At 52.7% G+C, this 17,017-nt stretch overlaps 1 protein-coding gene across 4 annotated transcripts in view; it reads right to left on the minus strand.

Moving 5' to 3' along the window:
* PIK3R5 (phosphoinositide-3-kinase regulatory subunit 5) overlaps positions 1–17,017 on the minus strand; it is a 75,993-nt gene that overhangs the window by 16,240 nt on the left and 42,736 nt on the right. For 3 of the 4 annotated variants that reach the window (XM_084863917.1, XM_084863914.1, XM_084863915.1), the window contains exons 2-5: positions 14,781–14,899; positions 12,224–12,324; positions 5,826–5,894; positions 4,939–5,077 (exon numbers count right to left, since the gene is read on the minus strand). In XM_084863917.1, the coding sequence (XP_084720043.1) occupies positions 4,939–5,077; positions 5,826–5,894; positions 12,224–12,324; positions 14,781–14,886 (415 nt within the window). In that variant the 5' untranslated portion in view covers positions 14,887–14,899. Of the gene's footprint in view, positions 1–4,938; positions 5,078–5,825; positions 5,895–12,223; positions 12,325–14,780; positions 14,900–16,414; positions 16,600–17,017 lie in introns of those variants that run through there. The other variant, XM_084863916.1, reaches the window with a different exon arrangement.

Raw genomic sequence — 17,017 nt, forward strand, 5'->3', positions numbered from 1 at the left:
GGGGTGGGGCCCTCAGCCACAGGCCTCCACAAAGCCACACGGAAGCAGCTTCTAACAAGCCCACTTAAGGCTCCTGCAGATGAGGGTCGTTTTGTTAACTTACTATGTGCTGTTGCTGAGGGCTCAGCTTCTGTGAAATTAGAGGTTAATGTGTGGATGTGAGATGAATGTTTTGTTCCGGTCAAGAGATACCCTCAAAGGTAACAACAGTTCTATTCTCCTAGATGATATTGACTCATTTGGCACCTAATTCTGCAGCCTTACTCCAGCTCGCATGAGAAACGTGTATCCGTGTCTCGCGCCCTCCTCTGCACCAGCTCCGTCACGTCGCTGGTTCCCTCGGTGATGGGCCGGACACATCTACAGGACACGGGCTCGCTCTGCGCTTGTCGGAGGGCTTGGTTTTTGCTTGAAGACGCCTCTCCGACATGAGAAAGAGATGGTTTCCTGTTTCAGTTCTGCTTTCCCTGGAAGAGAAGTCCCTAGCACGGCAGCCTGGCCCGAGTCCCTCTGCACACATCTGCCTGCTCCTGGGTCAGCGGGTATCTGAGGCCTCGCGTGGTCCCTGGGCACTGCCCCTCGGAGTGCCGAAGGTCCTCCCTGCTCTGAGTCCAGCTCCAGTGGCTGCTCTGCCTGGCTTTTGTCCCCCAGGCTTAGAACCCCGTGTCCCGTCATCTGGGCCTCGCCGCAGCCCGCCCCTCGGCTCCCCATCTGCTTGCTGGGCGCCCAGAGCAGAGTTCCTGCTCAGCTGCCCACAAACGCACTTCCAGGCAGAGCGTGCCTCCAGCGGCGGAGGCCAGCTGGCTCCACTTGAAATTGGGAAGCGGTCGCCCCACATTGCAGGTGACAGTCCTCCCCAGCCCGACATCTCCCCCCGCCGTTTCAAAGAAAGAAAGAGTTGTTTACATCTTTGGTAGAGACCAGCGGTCGGCAAACTCACACTAGTCAACAGAGTACAACGATTGAAGTTTCTTTTGAGAGCCCAATTTTTTAAACTCAAACTTCTTCTAATGCCACTTCTTCAAAATAGACTCGCCCTGGCCGTGGTGTTTTGTGGAAGAGCCACACTCAAGGGGCCAAAGAGCCGCATGTGGCTCGAGAGCCGCAGTTTGCCGGCCACGGCTATAGGCAGAAGGTCCTGCCAAGGCATTTGCATTTAAGTATTTTCTGTCTAAATCATAAGCAGGAATAAAACTTTGCATTATTTAAAAAAAATATATATTCTATTGATTTTTTATAGAGAGGGATAGAGAGTTAGAAACATCGATCAGCTGCCTCCTGCACACCCGCCACTGGGGATGTGACCGCAACAAAGGCACACGCCCTCGACTGGAATCGAACCTGGGACCCTTCACTCTGCAGGCCAACACTCTATCCACCGAGCCAAACAGGTTTCGGCAAAACTTTGCATTCTTGTTAAAGGAATTCTGGTCACCAGTGAGAAGCCCAGAAGTGATCTAGATCCACTTCCTTTGGGGACAGTGGGAAGGACCGGAATGAAAGAGGTTAACCTTAAACTGGTCTGTTCATTTAGGGCGCTTTGGAAAGTTGGGTTGGCAATTTCTCAATTCATCATGTGACCAAGCACCTTTCCCAGTTCAACACCCTCTCCTCAGGGTCTTCCTGATTTCTTAATTCTTCCATCAAGTCTCTCCCATGAAGGGAGGTCCATGCAATAGACAGACTTGGGTGGTGGCCAACCTCAGCCTGTGCCTGCTCTGCTCTGTAACCACACGCAGCTGATTGGCTGGGGGCAGACAGATCCAATAGATGATTGGTTGGGGAAGGAAGTCACGAATCCCTCCAAGAAATCTACAGACAGAGCTTCAGCCCTGAGCTTCCTAAGTGAATTGTTAGGGAATAAGATTTGGTACTTCTGTTCTCTGTGTATAACGTGTACAATGAGAATGAAACACTGTCGGTACTAAATAGGGCTTGGTGTGTAAAGATTTAAAAGAAAAAAATGGGATTACAACATATGTAGTATTTTGGGGCCTGCTTTTTTAAAAATTCAAGTTACTCCACATCTTCTGATCTCAGTAATTACATTTCTATATCATTTTAAACAATGGGCTAGCATTCCGCCAAACAACTTTGACACAATAGACTCAGTCATGTACAATATTTAGGTATTTTGGAATTGGTTGATGACTAGCAAGAACTCCTTGTAGGAACATCCTTGATGAACATCCTTGTAGGAAACATCCATCGATGAACATCCTTGTAGGAAAATCTTTGCATAGCCATAATTGTTCAAATTTCTAGGAATGGAATTGCTGGGTGAAAGGATAAGTAATTTAAAACACATGTTGCTAGATTGAGTCAATATTGTAATAATATCAAGTTTTATCATGATCTTCTTTTTAATGTTTTAGAGAACATAGCCCCCCCTTTTCCCAACAAATACTGGCTTTTTAAAAAATTTTTATCTTTGCCAATTTGCTAGGGAAAAATGGTGTCTCATTATTAAGTTTTGCATTTTCTTTATTACTAATGAGGGTGAATGTCTTGGAAGCTGTTCCTCAGCTGTTGTTAGTTCTTTTTTCTTTTTTTTCTTTTTCTTTTTCTTTTTTTTTTTTTTTTTGATGTGTTTAAAGCATGCTTTATTCAAATTTTCACTGGTGTGTTGGCCTATTTTTAATCGACTCAAAAGAACTCTTCTTGGGTTTCAATACTATTAATTTTTATTGAAAATATTTTTCTTAGTTTGTCATTTACCTTTCACTTATAGTGGGTTTTGCCAAATTAAGAGCCTTAAATTTTATGCTCTCAAATCTGTTGGCCTTTTATAATTTTTGTCTTGCAGGGACAATCCTCCAGCAGAAGCTGGCTCAGGGACAATCCTTTTCCATTCTGAGCTCAGGTAACCTATTTTTCTTCTATTACTTTTCTGGTTTTGTTTTCTACACTTCAGGTTTTAATCCATCTATAAGTTATTTTTATAAAACTCAATTTTGTTTTTTGGAGATAAAATTCTAACTCATTTTTTTATGGTTTCTTCATTATCCTGATAGCATCTATTAATTGGCCAAATTTTTTTTCCAGGACCCATATGAGAATGCCACTTTGTTATATAACATTTTTTAAAAATATTTCATTTGTTTCTAGTTATTCTATTTGTTCCATTATTCATGTATTCTTTTCCCAATAGTGTATGATTTTCATAAATACATATAGCATTAGGGTACCTTCAAAGACATAGTAAGGAAATATCCATCCTTACTCTTCTTTAAGAATGCATAAATATATATAAGATGCATGGGTAAATGCTATTGTAGAGCACTGATAGGCCTCTCTATTTTGTTAAATTGTAAAAGATGTTGTTGGTATTTTGATCATGGTAACACCTGATATTATTACAATATTGACTCAATCTAGCAACATGTATTTTAAATTACTTATCCTTTGGTTAAATTTATTTCTTCTGTAGGTTAAAGCCATTAGCTCCCTGTTTACAAGTCTGACAGTCCTTCAGGTGATTCTCTTAGTCTTAATAAATAAGCAATTGTTTGATTTCTACCTATTAAAATTTTACCTTCTCTGGAAAAGGAAATATTCTTTATTTTTTTGCATAGGCAAAATAGTTGTAAGCATGAAGAGAAAGATTATTGACTAAATGGAAATGCCTCTGGTATTGCACTGGGAACTGTTGCCTTATTAAGAACATAGTGCACTGATATCTCAGTCTGTCCGAAACCGGTTTGGCTCAGTGGTAGAGCGTCGGTCTGCGGACTGAAAGGTCCCAGGTTCGATTCTGGTCAAGGGCATGTACATTGGTTGCAGGCACATCCCCGGAAGGGGGTGTGCAAGAGGCAGCTGGTCGATGTTTCTCTCTCATTGACGTTTCTAGCTCTCTATCTCTCTCCCTTCCTCTCTGTAAAAAATCAATAAAATATATTTTTTTAAAAAGAACACATCTGTATATTAAACATTTTCATATATTAGAGGGGTTTTAAATATTAGGAATGGATATTGAATTTTATCAAATGTTTAAAGGGGCCTATTCAGTTGTTTACTGACTTTATTCCTTTGAACGACTGATGGGAATGAATTACTCTAATATCAGACTACCTCTCAGGACATCATACTTGATTATATTTCCTCTTGCTCTACAAAATGTTTTCCTCTTCCTCTTTTGCATGTGTGTGACAGCACCTGCAATTTCTCGAGAATTCCTACTTTGCAGACTCTACCCATGAAAACTTAGACAGTCCCAGGCCTTTGTCCACACCTGTCATGGCGCCCACAACCTGTCCGTTCCCACCAGCCACCTTCCATGGCCAGACCGAACCTGTCCACACACACATTCCCCCACGTGCTCCTGAGGCAGAGAGAGCAAGCGAGGGCCTCATGTCAACGTGGACTTCGCGGTGGGACCTGGGCGGCCTCAGAGGCCACTTGCATAACCAGAGCAGAGGCACAGGCCACCTGGTGTGGTCTCCTTGCCCTGACCTCCTGCTCAGCCTCCCCTAAATATCCCTCTGTTGTTTTTTTCCCCTTTCTATCCTTTCCCAGGGACATGTTCTGATTTTCAAAGAGAGGGGAGGAGATGCAGACAAAGAGAAAAATCGATCAGTTGCCTCCCACAGACTGGGTCGGGATCAGGGATCAAACCCATAACCTAGGTATGTGCCCTGACTGGGAATCGAACCCACAACCTTTTGGTGTACGGGACGAAACTCCTACCAATTGAGCAATACGGGGCAGGACAAGGATTCTTCCTTGAGTCACTGCCTATGCTCACTGCTTTCCGCCATCGGATGCTGGTGCATATATGGTACACACAGCGCCATGAAGAGGAGACGCTGAGGTTCTGGGCCATGGGCAGAGAGGAGCTGGAGGCTGAGAGGCGAGGAGGTTCGCAGCCAAAGGGCAGCTCCAGAAGAACCCCCTGCCTGCATGGTCCCTGCTCCCCGCGCAGGCCGGCTCAGCACTGACCTGGGGCCTTGAGCTCAGCGTCGATGAAGGTCAGCAGCTCCTGGCTGATGCTGCAGTAGGGAACGGGCCAGGTCAGGAACCGGTGGTAGGTGCCGGCCGCTTTCAGAAGAAGGTCCGAGTCTGGCGGGAAGTGCGGGGTCTGCAATGCAGAGGGGGGTGGCAAGCAGAGACGTCTGAGTGCGGGAAAGTGCACTGATATCTCAGAGCAGAACCTGCTGCTTTTCTGGAACGTTCCACAAAGGGCACGCATTTCCTGGCAAGCCGCCATGTCCCGGAGCAAGGCCAGGAAGAGCTGGAAATAACCCACAGGCAGTGAGCTGTCCGTAGGCAAGAGGGAACCAGGAAATGCCTTGGTTTTGTTAAACGTAACACGGTTCACCCAGGTCAGGGGAGCGGCGCTCTGAAAAGTTGGAGTCAGCCTAACGGGGCGCTGCTGCCTCCTCTCATTTTGTGGGATGGCTTTCAAGGTCTGAACCAGGTTTATCCTCACAAGAGGGGCCCGTTTCTTCTGTGACGTGAACTGACTCCGTGGACATGGACTCACCTGATGTCCCCGGTCTGGCCAACAGGGGGTGACTACATTGGGAAACACTGACCACGGGGGTACAAATGAGGTGAGCGTGGGATCTCCCTAACGGGTCTCTTTCATGGCTTGTGAGAGGCTGGGACTGGCTCCTCCGTGGGCGCCAGATGTGCCAGGCACAGCGGCATCCACGTGAGTTACTGGAGGCTCCCAAGACGGCCAGGCGGAAGCCATCAGAAGGTTGACATGCATCTCGAGTGTCACTGATGGACAGTTTCTCTCTCCTGTTTATCCTCCGAGCTTGTGGGGCTGTTCTCTCACCTCCCACCCCCTCCAGCTCCCGCCTGGCCCCCCTGGAACTTACAGAGAGGACAGTGGAGTAGAAGAGCAGGGCCAGGGGCGTGAAGAGGTCATAGGAGCCCTTCTCTTGGACCTGTGGAGAGGAGAGGAGGGTGAGGCTCATTCACGGGTGTTATATTGTTGTTGTTTTATTGTTGTTGTTTTTAAATACATTTTTATTGATTTCAGGGTGGAAGGGAGAGGGAGAGATAGGAACATCAATGATGGGAGAGAATCATTGATTGGTTGCCTCCTGCACGCCACCCCTGGGGATCGAGCCCACAACTGGACATATGCCCCGACTGTGACCACCTGGTTCACAGATCAATGTGCAACCACTGAGCCATGCTGGCTGGGCTAGTCTGTCTTCCTTCTTTTCTTTCCTTTCCTTTCCTTTCCTTTCCTTTCCTTTCCTTTCCTTTCCTTTCCTTTCCTTTCCTTTCCTTTCCTTTCCTTTCCTTTCCTTTCCTTCCCTTCCCTTCCCTTCCCTTTCCTTTCCTTTCCTTTCCTTTCCTTTCCTTTCCTTTCCCTTCCCTTCCTTTCCTTTCCATTCCTTTCTCCTTCCCTTCCCTTCCCTTCCCTTCCCTTCCCTTCCCTCCCCTCCCCTCCCCTCCCCTCCCCTCCCCTCCCCTCCCCTCCCCTCCCCTCCCCTTTCTTTCTTTCTTTCTTTCTTTCTTTCTTCCTCCTTTCCTTTTCTTTCTTCCTTCCTTTCTTTCTTTCTTTCTTTCTTTCTTTCTTTCTTTCTTTCTTTCTTTCTTTCTTTCTTTCTTTCTTTTCTTTCTTCTTTTTACAGAGAAAAGCAATGCAACCACCAGACAAAATTTGGAAAATAGAAATGAGAAAAAAAATCCACTCACAATGGCCCCTTCCAAACTCACCCACTGCTAATGTTTCAACGTACTTCTCCTAAACTGTCTCTCTGTGTATTTCCCTCTGCAAAGCCATCATGGTGTGCATATTTTTATTCTTGATGTGTTAACATATAATATTATAGATGAATTTCTGTTTTGTTACATGATCTCTAAGCCCACCTTTTGTTCCCCTTCTGGTTAGACATTTACCTGCTACCTATATTGTAACATGTTTTTGTGTTTGTTTGTTTTTTCCAGTTTATTGTTTGCTTTTAAATGTATGGGTTTTTTGTGTACATGAATTATGTGTTAATTTTTTCCTCTATGGAATTTTGCTTTGTTGTGCACCGATCATGTGATTACTCATATATTTTCTTTGAAACTTTATTTTCTTAAATTTAAGTCTTTAATACATCTAAAATTCCATTTGCTGTATGGTATGAATTAGGATTCTCACTCTGTGTTTTTCCAAATGTATAATCAATTTCCCCTAAACCATTTAATCAATATTACTATTGTAATAATATTACATATTAAATTGTGTTAATACCCTTAGATAATATTCATTATTTTTATTAGCGGTATAAAGTTCCTTCTTATAGATACCTATAATGTACTAGTTTCATTTTAGACATTTGAGATCATTTCTTGCTATTTACTTTTGCAATGAAAACCTTTGAGCAAATTTCTTTTTCGATAATTTGTATGATTTATCTAGAAGACAGTTCAAGAAGTGGAATCAATCAAGATTACAAACATACGTATCATCTTTTAAACATATTGCCCATTGCTTTTCAAAAGGATGTTGCCATTTATAAGACCTTATATGTTTGAACATGCCAGTTTCACTACAAGCTTCTCTGCATTGCTTATTATAATGTTTTGCTAATTTGCTCGGCAAAGGCTGTCTCATTATGGTTTTAATTTGCATTTGTTTTATGATCACGGGGGCAACATTTTTCCTGTATATGTTTAAAGTTCTAGCTATTCTTGAGGAGGATCCAAGATGGCTGCTCGGGTATACACCTAGCCGCAGCAGCTCACAACAATTTCAAAGGAATACAACTAAAATGTAGAGTGGACATTGCCCAGAGCTACAGGTAGTCGACTGACTGAAAACTCTACAATAGGAAGGAGGGAGAAAACCAGAAGGAAAATCAGAGGAGCTGAAAAAAAGCCTAAGGTACGGAGACATGCTGCGCGCTCGCACGCACGCGCGCGCGGAGAGGTCGCAGCCGGAGAGGAGGAGAGGGCTGGGTGCTGCCTGGCGTTCCCTAGCAGGAAGGAAATAGAACCCCCAGCCTGGGCTGAACCCCCGAACCGGCAGCGCTGAGCCCCAAGTTATGTGCCAGACCCTGGGGACCCAGGCTCCGGCAGGGGGAGACAATCCCGGGGGACGGCGAAATGCGGGGCCCCCGGAGTCGCGCGCACATGGCGCGCAGAGGACTGAATGTTGACTCTGATGCTGGATTACCCTAGCCGGAAGAAACAAAGCCTCCGGCGGCAGCTCTGAGCCTCAGTCCAGACCTCCCCGAACTCCAGGTCTGGGCCAGTCCCTGGGGACCCAGGCTCGGGCAGGGGGAGACGGGGCTGTGAGGTGGAGTCCTGGGAGCGCGGCGAAAGGCCGAGCCCCCGGAGTCGTGCACACTGTGCGCAGAGGACAGTCTGTTGACTCTGATCCTGGACTTCCCTAGTGGGAGGGAGAAAGAAAGCTCCAGACTGGAGGAACGCCACGAGGAGCAGGAGCCCCTGCCGGACACCGGCCAGCTGGGCGCCAGCAAGGAGCCGGGCGACGGGGCCCCCAGTGGGGGGGGTGCCCCTGAGCCTTCGACTGCTGAGCGCTGGCAACGGAGCCAAGGACGGGGGCTGCTTCCTGGGCGGCGCCGACCCCGGCAACAGGCTGGAGCAGCGCGGGAGCCCGCGGAGAACAAAGGGGTGCCACAGGCCAACCTGCTGAGCTCCCAGGACAAGGAGGAAGAAACCAAAGAAGTTCTCAATGTGAAGAAATCAAGTGAGAGCAAATGATAGTAAAATTACTTAAGAAAGAATACAAAGAAGATCTTGAAAAATCAAAGACTAAGTCAGAACTCAACGCACCAGCCAACATTGCAACATAAATGCGTTTTGTTGTTTTTTTTAAAAAAAGAAAAAAAAAAGAAGAGAAAAAAGGGACAGAATGTTGGAACAGCGGCGACCAGGCCTAGAGTGGCCAGGCACAAGGCAGTGGCAGCTGGGCCCGGAGCAGCAGTGGCCAGGCCCCAGAACAGCAGCAGCCAGAACAAGAGCATCAACGGCCAGCACTGGAGCAGCCAGACCTGGGGCAGTGGCAGCCAGGCCTGAGGCAGAGGCGGCCAAGCCCAGGGTGGCCAGTCCAGGAACACCCAGACACGGAGTGGCTGGGCCCGGAGAAGCCCGGCCCAGAGCAGCCGGGTTGGGAGCAGCCAGGCCCAGAACAGCAGTAGACAACCACGAAGAATCCAGGCTGGGAGCGGCCAGGCCCGGAGCAGCTGGGTCTGGTGTGGCCAGGCCTGGAGCAGCGGCTGCCAGGCTAGGAGCGGCCAGGCCCGGAGCAGCAGCTGCCAGGCTGGGAGCAGCCAGGTCCGGAGCAGCCGGGTCTGGTGCGGCCAGGCCCGGAGCAGCGGCTGCCAGGCTGGGAGCGGCCAGGCCCGGAGCAGCAGCTGCCAGGCTGGGAGCGGCCAGGCCCGGAGCAGCCGGGTCTGGTGCGGCCAGGCCCGGAGCAGCGGCTGCCAGGCTGGGAGCGGCCAGGCCCGGAGCAGCCGGGTCTGGTGCGGCCAGGCCCGGAGCAGCGGCTGCCAGGCTGGGAGCGGCCAGGCCCGGAGCAGCCGGGTCTGGTGTGGCCAGGCCCGGAGCAGCGGCTGCCAGGCTGGGAGCGGCCAGGCCCGGAGCAGCCGGGTCTGGTGCGGCCAGGCCAGGAGCAGCGGCTGCCAGGCTGGGAGCGGCCAGGCCCGGAGCAGCCGGGTCTGGTGCGGCCAGGCCAGGAGCAGCGGCTGCCAGGCTGGGAGCGGCCAGGCCCGGAGCAGCAGCTGCCAGGCTGGGAGCGGCCAGGCCCGGAGCAGCCGGGTCTGGTGCGGCCAGGCCCGGAGCAGCGGCTGCCAGGCTGGGAGCGGCCAGGCCCGGAGCAGCCGGGTCTGGTGCGGCCAGGCCCGGAGCAGCGGCTGCCAGGCTGGGAGCGGCCAGGCCTGGAGCAGCCGGGTCTGGTGCGGCCAGGCCCGGAGCAGCGGCTGCCAGGCTGGGAGCGGCCAGGCCCGGAGCAGCCGGGTCTGGTGCGGCCAGGCCAGGAGCAGCGGCTGCCAGGCTGGGAGCGGCCAGGCCCGGAGCAGCCGGGTCTGGTGCGGCCAGGCCAGGAGCAGCGGCTGCCAGGCTGGGAGCGGCCAGGCCCGGAGCAGCCGGGTCTGGTGCGGCCAGGTTAGGAGCAATGGCTGCCAGTCTGGGAGCGGCCAGGCCCGGAGCAGCGGCTGTCAGGCTGGGAGCGGCCAGGCCCGGAGCGGCCGGGACCGGAGCAACCGGTCCCAGAGCAGCCGGGTCGGGTGCGGCCAGGCCTGTAGCAGCAACAGCCAAGTCCAGAGCAACTAGGTCGGGAGCGGCAGTGACCAGACCCGGAGCAGCTGGTTGTGGAACGAACCAGAGCAACAGAGGCCAGGCCCGGAGCAGCCAGGCCCGAAACAGCTCGCTCCTCGCCTGTACCTGCCCACGGCTGCCTCTCAGACATGGCTGGAAACTTTTGCGGGAACTTGAGGGTCTGCTGAATCAAGTGATGAAGGCTTAGATCTGGATGTGTTGAGTTAGTATAGCGCTGGGGTGTTGATCTGTAAGTGCCTTGGGTGGGGCCTGGATGAGGCTGGTTGACCTATTTGGAAATGTCTTTTGTGTGAAGTGTATCATTGGGCATGTGGAGGTATTATTGATATGAGATAATGCTAAGTAACAGATTTACTATCTGAAAAGGGATTTACTATCGGGGAAAGGGAGGGAGGAAGAGACTGAACATAAACTGTGCACCTATGGATGAGGACAATGGGGGATGGGGAGGGGGCGGAGGGTGGGGTGGGAACCTGGTGGAGGGGGGAAGAAATGAGGAACCTTTGTAATAATATGAACAATAAAGATTGATTAAAAAACAAAACAAAAAAAAAAAAATAAAGTTCTAGCTATTCTTTTGTGCACGGTCTTTTTCCTAGCGCTCACCCACCACAGCACACACATACCTGAGCGTGGGATGTAGAATTCTTCCGCCTTTCAGCCCCGCCGGGAACTCCTGGGCCAAAGCCCAGAGGCAGCCCCACACCTCCCCTGGCCTGTGACCCCCAAAGGCTCAACTGTAAGGGCCTCCTTTCCTTCTTCCTGAATAGACCGTGCGCCTGCTCCCCGTCACTGCACAGTAGTTGATCCTTTACACCTGGGTTGTGCGGTGAGCATTCCCGGGGAGGGCTAGCTCTCCAACCTGGTTTGCGTATAAATGCACCTGGTAAATGGTGGTGCCAGAGCTGGGACCTTGGAGTCTTGATAAACCAATACTTTCTTCATATACGTAGGGTCAGCTAATAGAGAAAGGCAAATGTTTTCCAACTCAGCCATGTATTAAAAAAGAAAATTGGCTCAGCTGGTGTGGCTCAGTGGCTGAGTGTTGACCTATGAACCAGGAGGTCACAGTTCAATTCCCAGTCAGGGCATATGCCCAGGTTGCAGGCTCAATCCCCAGGAAGGGGTGCGCAGGAGGCAGCCGAACAATGATTCTCATCCTTGATGTTTCTATCTCTCTCCCTTTCCCTTCCTCTCTGAAATCAATAAAAAAAATTTAAAACACACACACAAATAACAGCAATACTGATAATTAATAAATAAAACTTTGAAGAGAATGCCATAGAAAAGAGCCAGAATCCCCTTTAGGGACTCAGCTGTCCGGGAACCCCAGCCCCGCTCCGCTCTAACTGCACTCCTCCTTTCAGACACACAAGCCTCTATTGACCTGATGGAGGAGGTCTCCGTTTACCTCTCCAGTCACCTTTGTTTTCTTTTCTTTTTTTCTTTTTTTTAAAATATATTTTATTGATTTTTTACACAGAGGAAGGGAGAGAGAGAGAGAGCTAGAAACGTCGATGAGAGAGAAACATCGACCAGCTGCCTCTTGCACACCCCCGACTGAAGATGTGCCCGCAACCAATGTACATGCCCTTGACCGGAATCGAACCTGGGACCTTTCAGTCCGCAGACCGACGCTCTACCACTGAGCCAAACCGGTTTCGGCTCACCTTTGTTTTCATGGGTCTTTATCAGGAAAGGCATTCAGCAGGGCTTCCTCCCCCTTTCTAGTCAATACCTGGACATACACGCAAGCAGCTTAAAGGACCCTGGTCACGTACCACGTGTTCTCATTGCGAGGCCCACACCTCCTCCCAGAAACCTCCTGTCCACGGCTGACCCAGAGCCCGGGGTTCCCAGAGCCTTTGCCACGACCCTCGGCGGCCCAGGCGCCCAGAGCTGACATTCTGTGGGGCCGCTTTCGTGACCACGTGGCCGGTCCCAGCTCTCCGTCACCCCTGGCCGGCCTCACCTCTCGTGTCTTCTGCAGGATCTGCTCCAGGAGGATGAGGAAGTGGCCTGGGTCCCTGCTGACCAGCTCCTGCAGGCTCCAGCAGTTCAGACACAGCCCGGCTGGGGAGGGAACGGCCAGGGGTCAGATTGGGGGTGGAGAGAAGTGGGGACCCTGGGTCTGCACGGGAGCATTCCTTTATGAAGTGAGAGGCCCCGAAAACGGTACCAGCACTCCGCCCTATCGTGCCCGTGAAGACACAACGACAAGTTTCTCATTCTTGGAAACTGAAGAGACACAGAGAGGGGCTGGGGTCCCCCTCAAGGGCCAGTGGGCGGCCACGATTCTGGGCCCCTGTACCTGCAGAGGGCACCGGGTCTCCCACCGCCACCCGCCCTGCTTCCTCCAGGGGGAGCTGGAGCCCCCGAGATGCCGGGAAGGAGGGCAGAGGCAGCGATGGCTGGAAGAATAGGGAGAGGAGCCACGGGGACCCCCCCCCACACACACACCCCAACACAAGGCTGAGCCCCTGCCAGCAGGGCCTTCCCGGGACTGCTGGACGGGAGCCCAGGACCGGGAAGCAGCATTCGTTTCTATTTTGAAAGTCAGAATGAACACTTTGTCATCCTGACTTCCCCACACTGTCTTATTGTGTCAATAAGAATTCTAATTTCTATTTTCCCTGCAGTCAGCGAGGGCAAACCCCTAAAAATTAAAGGGGTAGTCGTGGAGGCGCTTGTGCATGTGTGTGTATGTGTGTGTGGGTGTGTGTGTGGTGTGTGTGGTGTGTGTGTGTGGTGTGTGTGTGTGTGTGTGTGGGGTGTGTGTGGTGTGTGTGTGGTGTGTGTGTGGTGTGTATGTGTGTGGTGTGTGTGGGGTGTGTGTGCGTGTGTGTGTGTGTGTGGTGTGTGTGGTGTGTGTGGGATGTGTGTGTGTGTGGGTGTGTGCGTGGTGTGTGTGTGGGGTGTGTGTGTGTGTGTGTGGTGTGTGTGGGGTGTGTGTGTGTGGTGTGTGTGTGGTGTGTGTGTGTGGTGTGTGTGTGTGTAGTGTGTGGGGTGTGTGTGTGTGTGGGTGTGTGTGTGGTGTGTGTGTGTGTGTGTGTGGTGTGTGTGTGTGTGTGTGGTGTGTGTGGTGTGTGTGTGTGGTGTGTGTGGTGTGCATGTGTGTGTGTGTGTGTGTGTGGTGTGTGTGTGTGTGTGGTGTGTGTGTGGTGTGTGTGTGTGGTGTGTGTGTGGTGTGTGTGTGTGGTGTGTGGTGTGTGTGGTGTGTGTGTATGTGTGTGTGGTGTGTGTGGGGTGTGTGTGTGTGTATGTGTGTGGTGTGTGGTGTGTGTGTGGTGTGGTGTGTGTGTGGTGTGTGTGTGTATGTGTGTGGTGTGTGTGTGTGTGTGGTGTGTGTGTGTGTGTGTGTGGTGTGTGTGGGGTGTGTGTGTGTGTGTGTGTGTGTGTGTGGTATGTGTGTGTGCGCAGTGTGTGTGCAGGGAGAGCAGGCGGGGCAGCAGTGGCTACACCAGGGGTTTCATGGGGCTCCAGCCCCCTCATGGCGGGGCCCCTCCCAAAGTCCTGGGGGCCCGAATAGTGTGCTTCGTGTGGTCACGGGATTTTGTAAGTGTGTAAAAGTCAGCTGTTTTTGTGTGATTTTTCTTAACGCTGGCTCTCTCAGTCCTGTGAGCTTACCTGGGACAGAGGCAAGAAGACAAACACCACCTACTGACCAGCTGCCACGTGCCAGGCCCTGCACACACGTCTCCTCGGAGCCGCCCCCCTCCCTTCAGGCTGGTGGTTCCTGTTGTCGTTATTCTCACTTTACAGACAGGGCAGCGGAGGTCCCGTGAGGTTAAGCGACACACAAGTGCACAGAGCCAGTGAGAGAGCGTTCAGTCCAGATCGGTGTGATGCCAAGGGCCAAGGAGAGCCTCCCAGGAGGTGGCGCCTGAGCTGAGACCCGGATGAGAAAGAGCCGGCGGCACAGTTCTGAGGGAGGCATCCCAGGCAGCGAGTGCAAAGGTCCTGAGGTAGGAACGAGCGAACAGATGAACCAAGCTGTGTGCAAGGACCAGTGGGGGTCTCTCTCTTGGGGCAGCGAGGGAGGCAAGCGAGATATGGAATAGAAAAAAAAAAAATCTTTACAAGCATCAGAATGGTTACAATTGGCCACCAGCCTTCGGAGAAAGAGCTGCCCCAGCCTGCAGATCCCTCCGTCTCTCGGTCCTGGGCAACATGGAGCACGGAAGCCTCCTGCTCCCTATGAGCGGGACTCTGCGGAGAGCTAGCTGCCTGTGAGGTCCCAGCTGCTCTTTCAGAACCAGCCGAGCTGGTATTTCCAAGCAGGTTAGATAGCAACTGTGCTTTCAGCGTCTGCTGAGGAAGCAGGGTGAGGGAGACGGCCTGGGCGACAGGAGAAACGGCTGCATATGGAGGGCCTACCCCACCGGGGGCCGCGCCAGCACCTGCCCGGGTGAGGCCCAGGGGTTTGCAGAGTCACGCCGGCCTGGAGCCAGAACTGCCCGGTCCGGGGCTCCCTGGGGCCCCCGAGGCTCCCTGGGGCCTTCTGAGCACCCGGGCTCTCGCGGACCTACCTGACCAGGAGGTGGAGCGGCGGCGGTTGAGGCTCAGGCCATGCAGGCAGCGCTCCAGGGCGTGCTGGATGCGGTCCTCTGTGCACGTCGTCGCCCCTGGCTGCATCCTGAGTCATCGCCTGCGCGGACACGGACACTGTCAGCCCGGGGCCCCCGGCGGTGAGGCGCGCACAGCCACCAGTGCACATGGCACAGACAAGCCCCCCTGCCCCCCAGCCCGGTGCTGCCAGCTTTGCGATGGCCTGGGTGCTGCGGGCACAGCAGGAGGGGTCAGCTGCCCCAGGACTGGAATGGCTCCCGGGGGGCGCTGCTCCGAGGGCTCCCGCAGCCAGTGGTGCGATGCGACAGGAAGCCCGGGGTCAGGGACAGGAGCAGAGACGTGTCTGCCCCAAGGCGGGCGGTCGTGTTTGCAAGTGCCTGGGGCAGGCCCGGGGCGTGGCCAGGCCCCAGGAGGCCAGGCCAGAGGAAGGACCGCCAGGAACACGCAGAATGGCTTGGGGGTTTTTCTGAATTTCCAGGCCTGCCTCCCTCAGCCCCAGGGATGAGCATGGAGATCCCTCTCAGGGCACTGGGGGCTCCAACGCCGAGGCCTGGTGGGGGCTGGCCCATGTGCCCCCCACCACTCTCTCTGCTAGGGTGCCCAGTTCCCGGGCACCATCCCTCGCCTGCCCTCACCTCTGCTTTGGCCATGTTTCCTTGCTCTCTCTGAAGCATCACAGTGCTGCCAGTTACCCAAAGACTCCGCTTGGTACCCCCTCCCTTGTCCTGCTGAGAAACGGGGGTGCTCAGCTCAGGCCGGAGGGCATGAGGAAAGGATCTAAGAGGGGGGTCTCAGCCGAAACCGGTTTGGCTCAGTGGTAGAGCATCGGTCTGCGGACTGAAAGGTCCCAGGTTCGATTCCGGTCAAGGGCATGTACCTTGGTTGCGGGCACATCCCCAGTGGGGGGGGTGCAAGAGGCAGCTGGTCGATGTTTCTCTCTCATTGACGTTTCTAGCTCTCTATCCCTCTCTCTTCCTCTCTGTAAAAAATCAATAAAAGAAAAAATAAAAAAAAAATAAAAAGAGGGGGTCTCAGCACCCGACAGGGAGCTGGGGGAAGGGCCGAATTCTAAGTGCCTCCACAGGGGCCAGCCCGCCTCTCGGTGATGTATGTGTGAGGCCCCCAGGTCCCTCGGAGCCACAACAGGTAGGTGAGCCAGGGAAGACGCCTGGCCTCTGGGTCATCAGACTTGGACTCGGATCTGGACTCTGCTATCTGCTAGCCATGCGATTCCAGACACACTTTTTCACTTTCCCAAACCTCAGTTTACCTATCTGTAACATGGGATCACGAGAGCACTGCCCCCCCCAGGGCTGCTGGGAGGATTAAACGTCACCGTGGTGGAGGTGCTGGGTAAGCTTCCAGGACACGAAAGCTGTGGTCTTACCACCAGCCTCTCCCTCAGGAATCCCACTGCGTCCCCCCACCAGGCAGACCACGCCGGCCAGGCCAGGGAGGGGAGCCGAGGAGGCCGCGGGCCAGCTCTGTGGAGCCAGGGACAGACCAGGAAACCACAAGCAGAAGCACCCAGAGCTGAGCCATGCAAACAACATGCAAAGAGCTGTGGAATGCAAGGCTGGCTCAGCGGCATGACCGGCAGTCAGCTCCCGGGCCTCCTCCTGCTTTCCCGGCCGGGGAGGAACCGGGGGTCCAGGGAAAGTAGCCCCCGTGCGCTGTCCAGCAACCAGTCACTCCGCTGCTGTCCTGGGACGGCGCAGCGGTCTGCATGCCTGTATTCTTTCATGTAATTAATGACCACCTATGTGTGGCAGGCGGTACGGACACGGCGCTGAGTGACACAGGCCATCTCCTTGGTAGGACAGAGACATTAACAAACAATTTAACAGCCCTGGACAGTTTGGTTCAGTGGATAAAGCCCACGGACTGAAGGTCCCGGGTTCCATTCTGGTCAAGGGCACATGCCCCGGTTGTGGGCTCGATTCTCAGTAGTGGGCATGCAGGAGGCAGCCGATCAATGATTCTCTCTCATCATTGATGTTTCTGTCTCTCCCTCTCCTTTCCTCTCTGAAATCAATAAAAACGTATTTTTTTAAAAAAATATATATTTTATTGATTTTTTTACAGAGAGGAAGAGAGAGGGACAGAGAGCTAGAAACATCGATGAGAGAGAATCATCAATCAGCTGCCTCCTGCACACCCCCTACTGGGGACGTGCCCGCAACCAAGGCACATGCCC

Source organism: Pipistrellus hanaki, assembly GCF_964339955.1.
Source record: "Pipistrellus hanaki genome assembly, chromosome: 16".
Taxonomy (NCBI): Eukaryota; Metazoa; Chordata; class Mammalia; order Chiroptera; family Vespertilionidae; genus Pipistrellus; species Pipistrellus hanaki.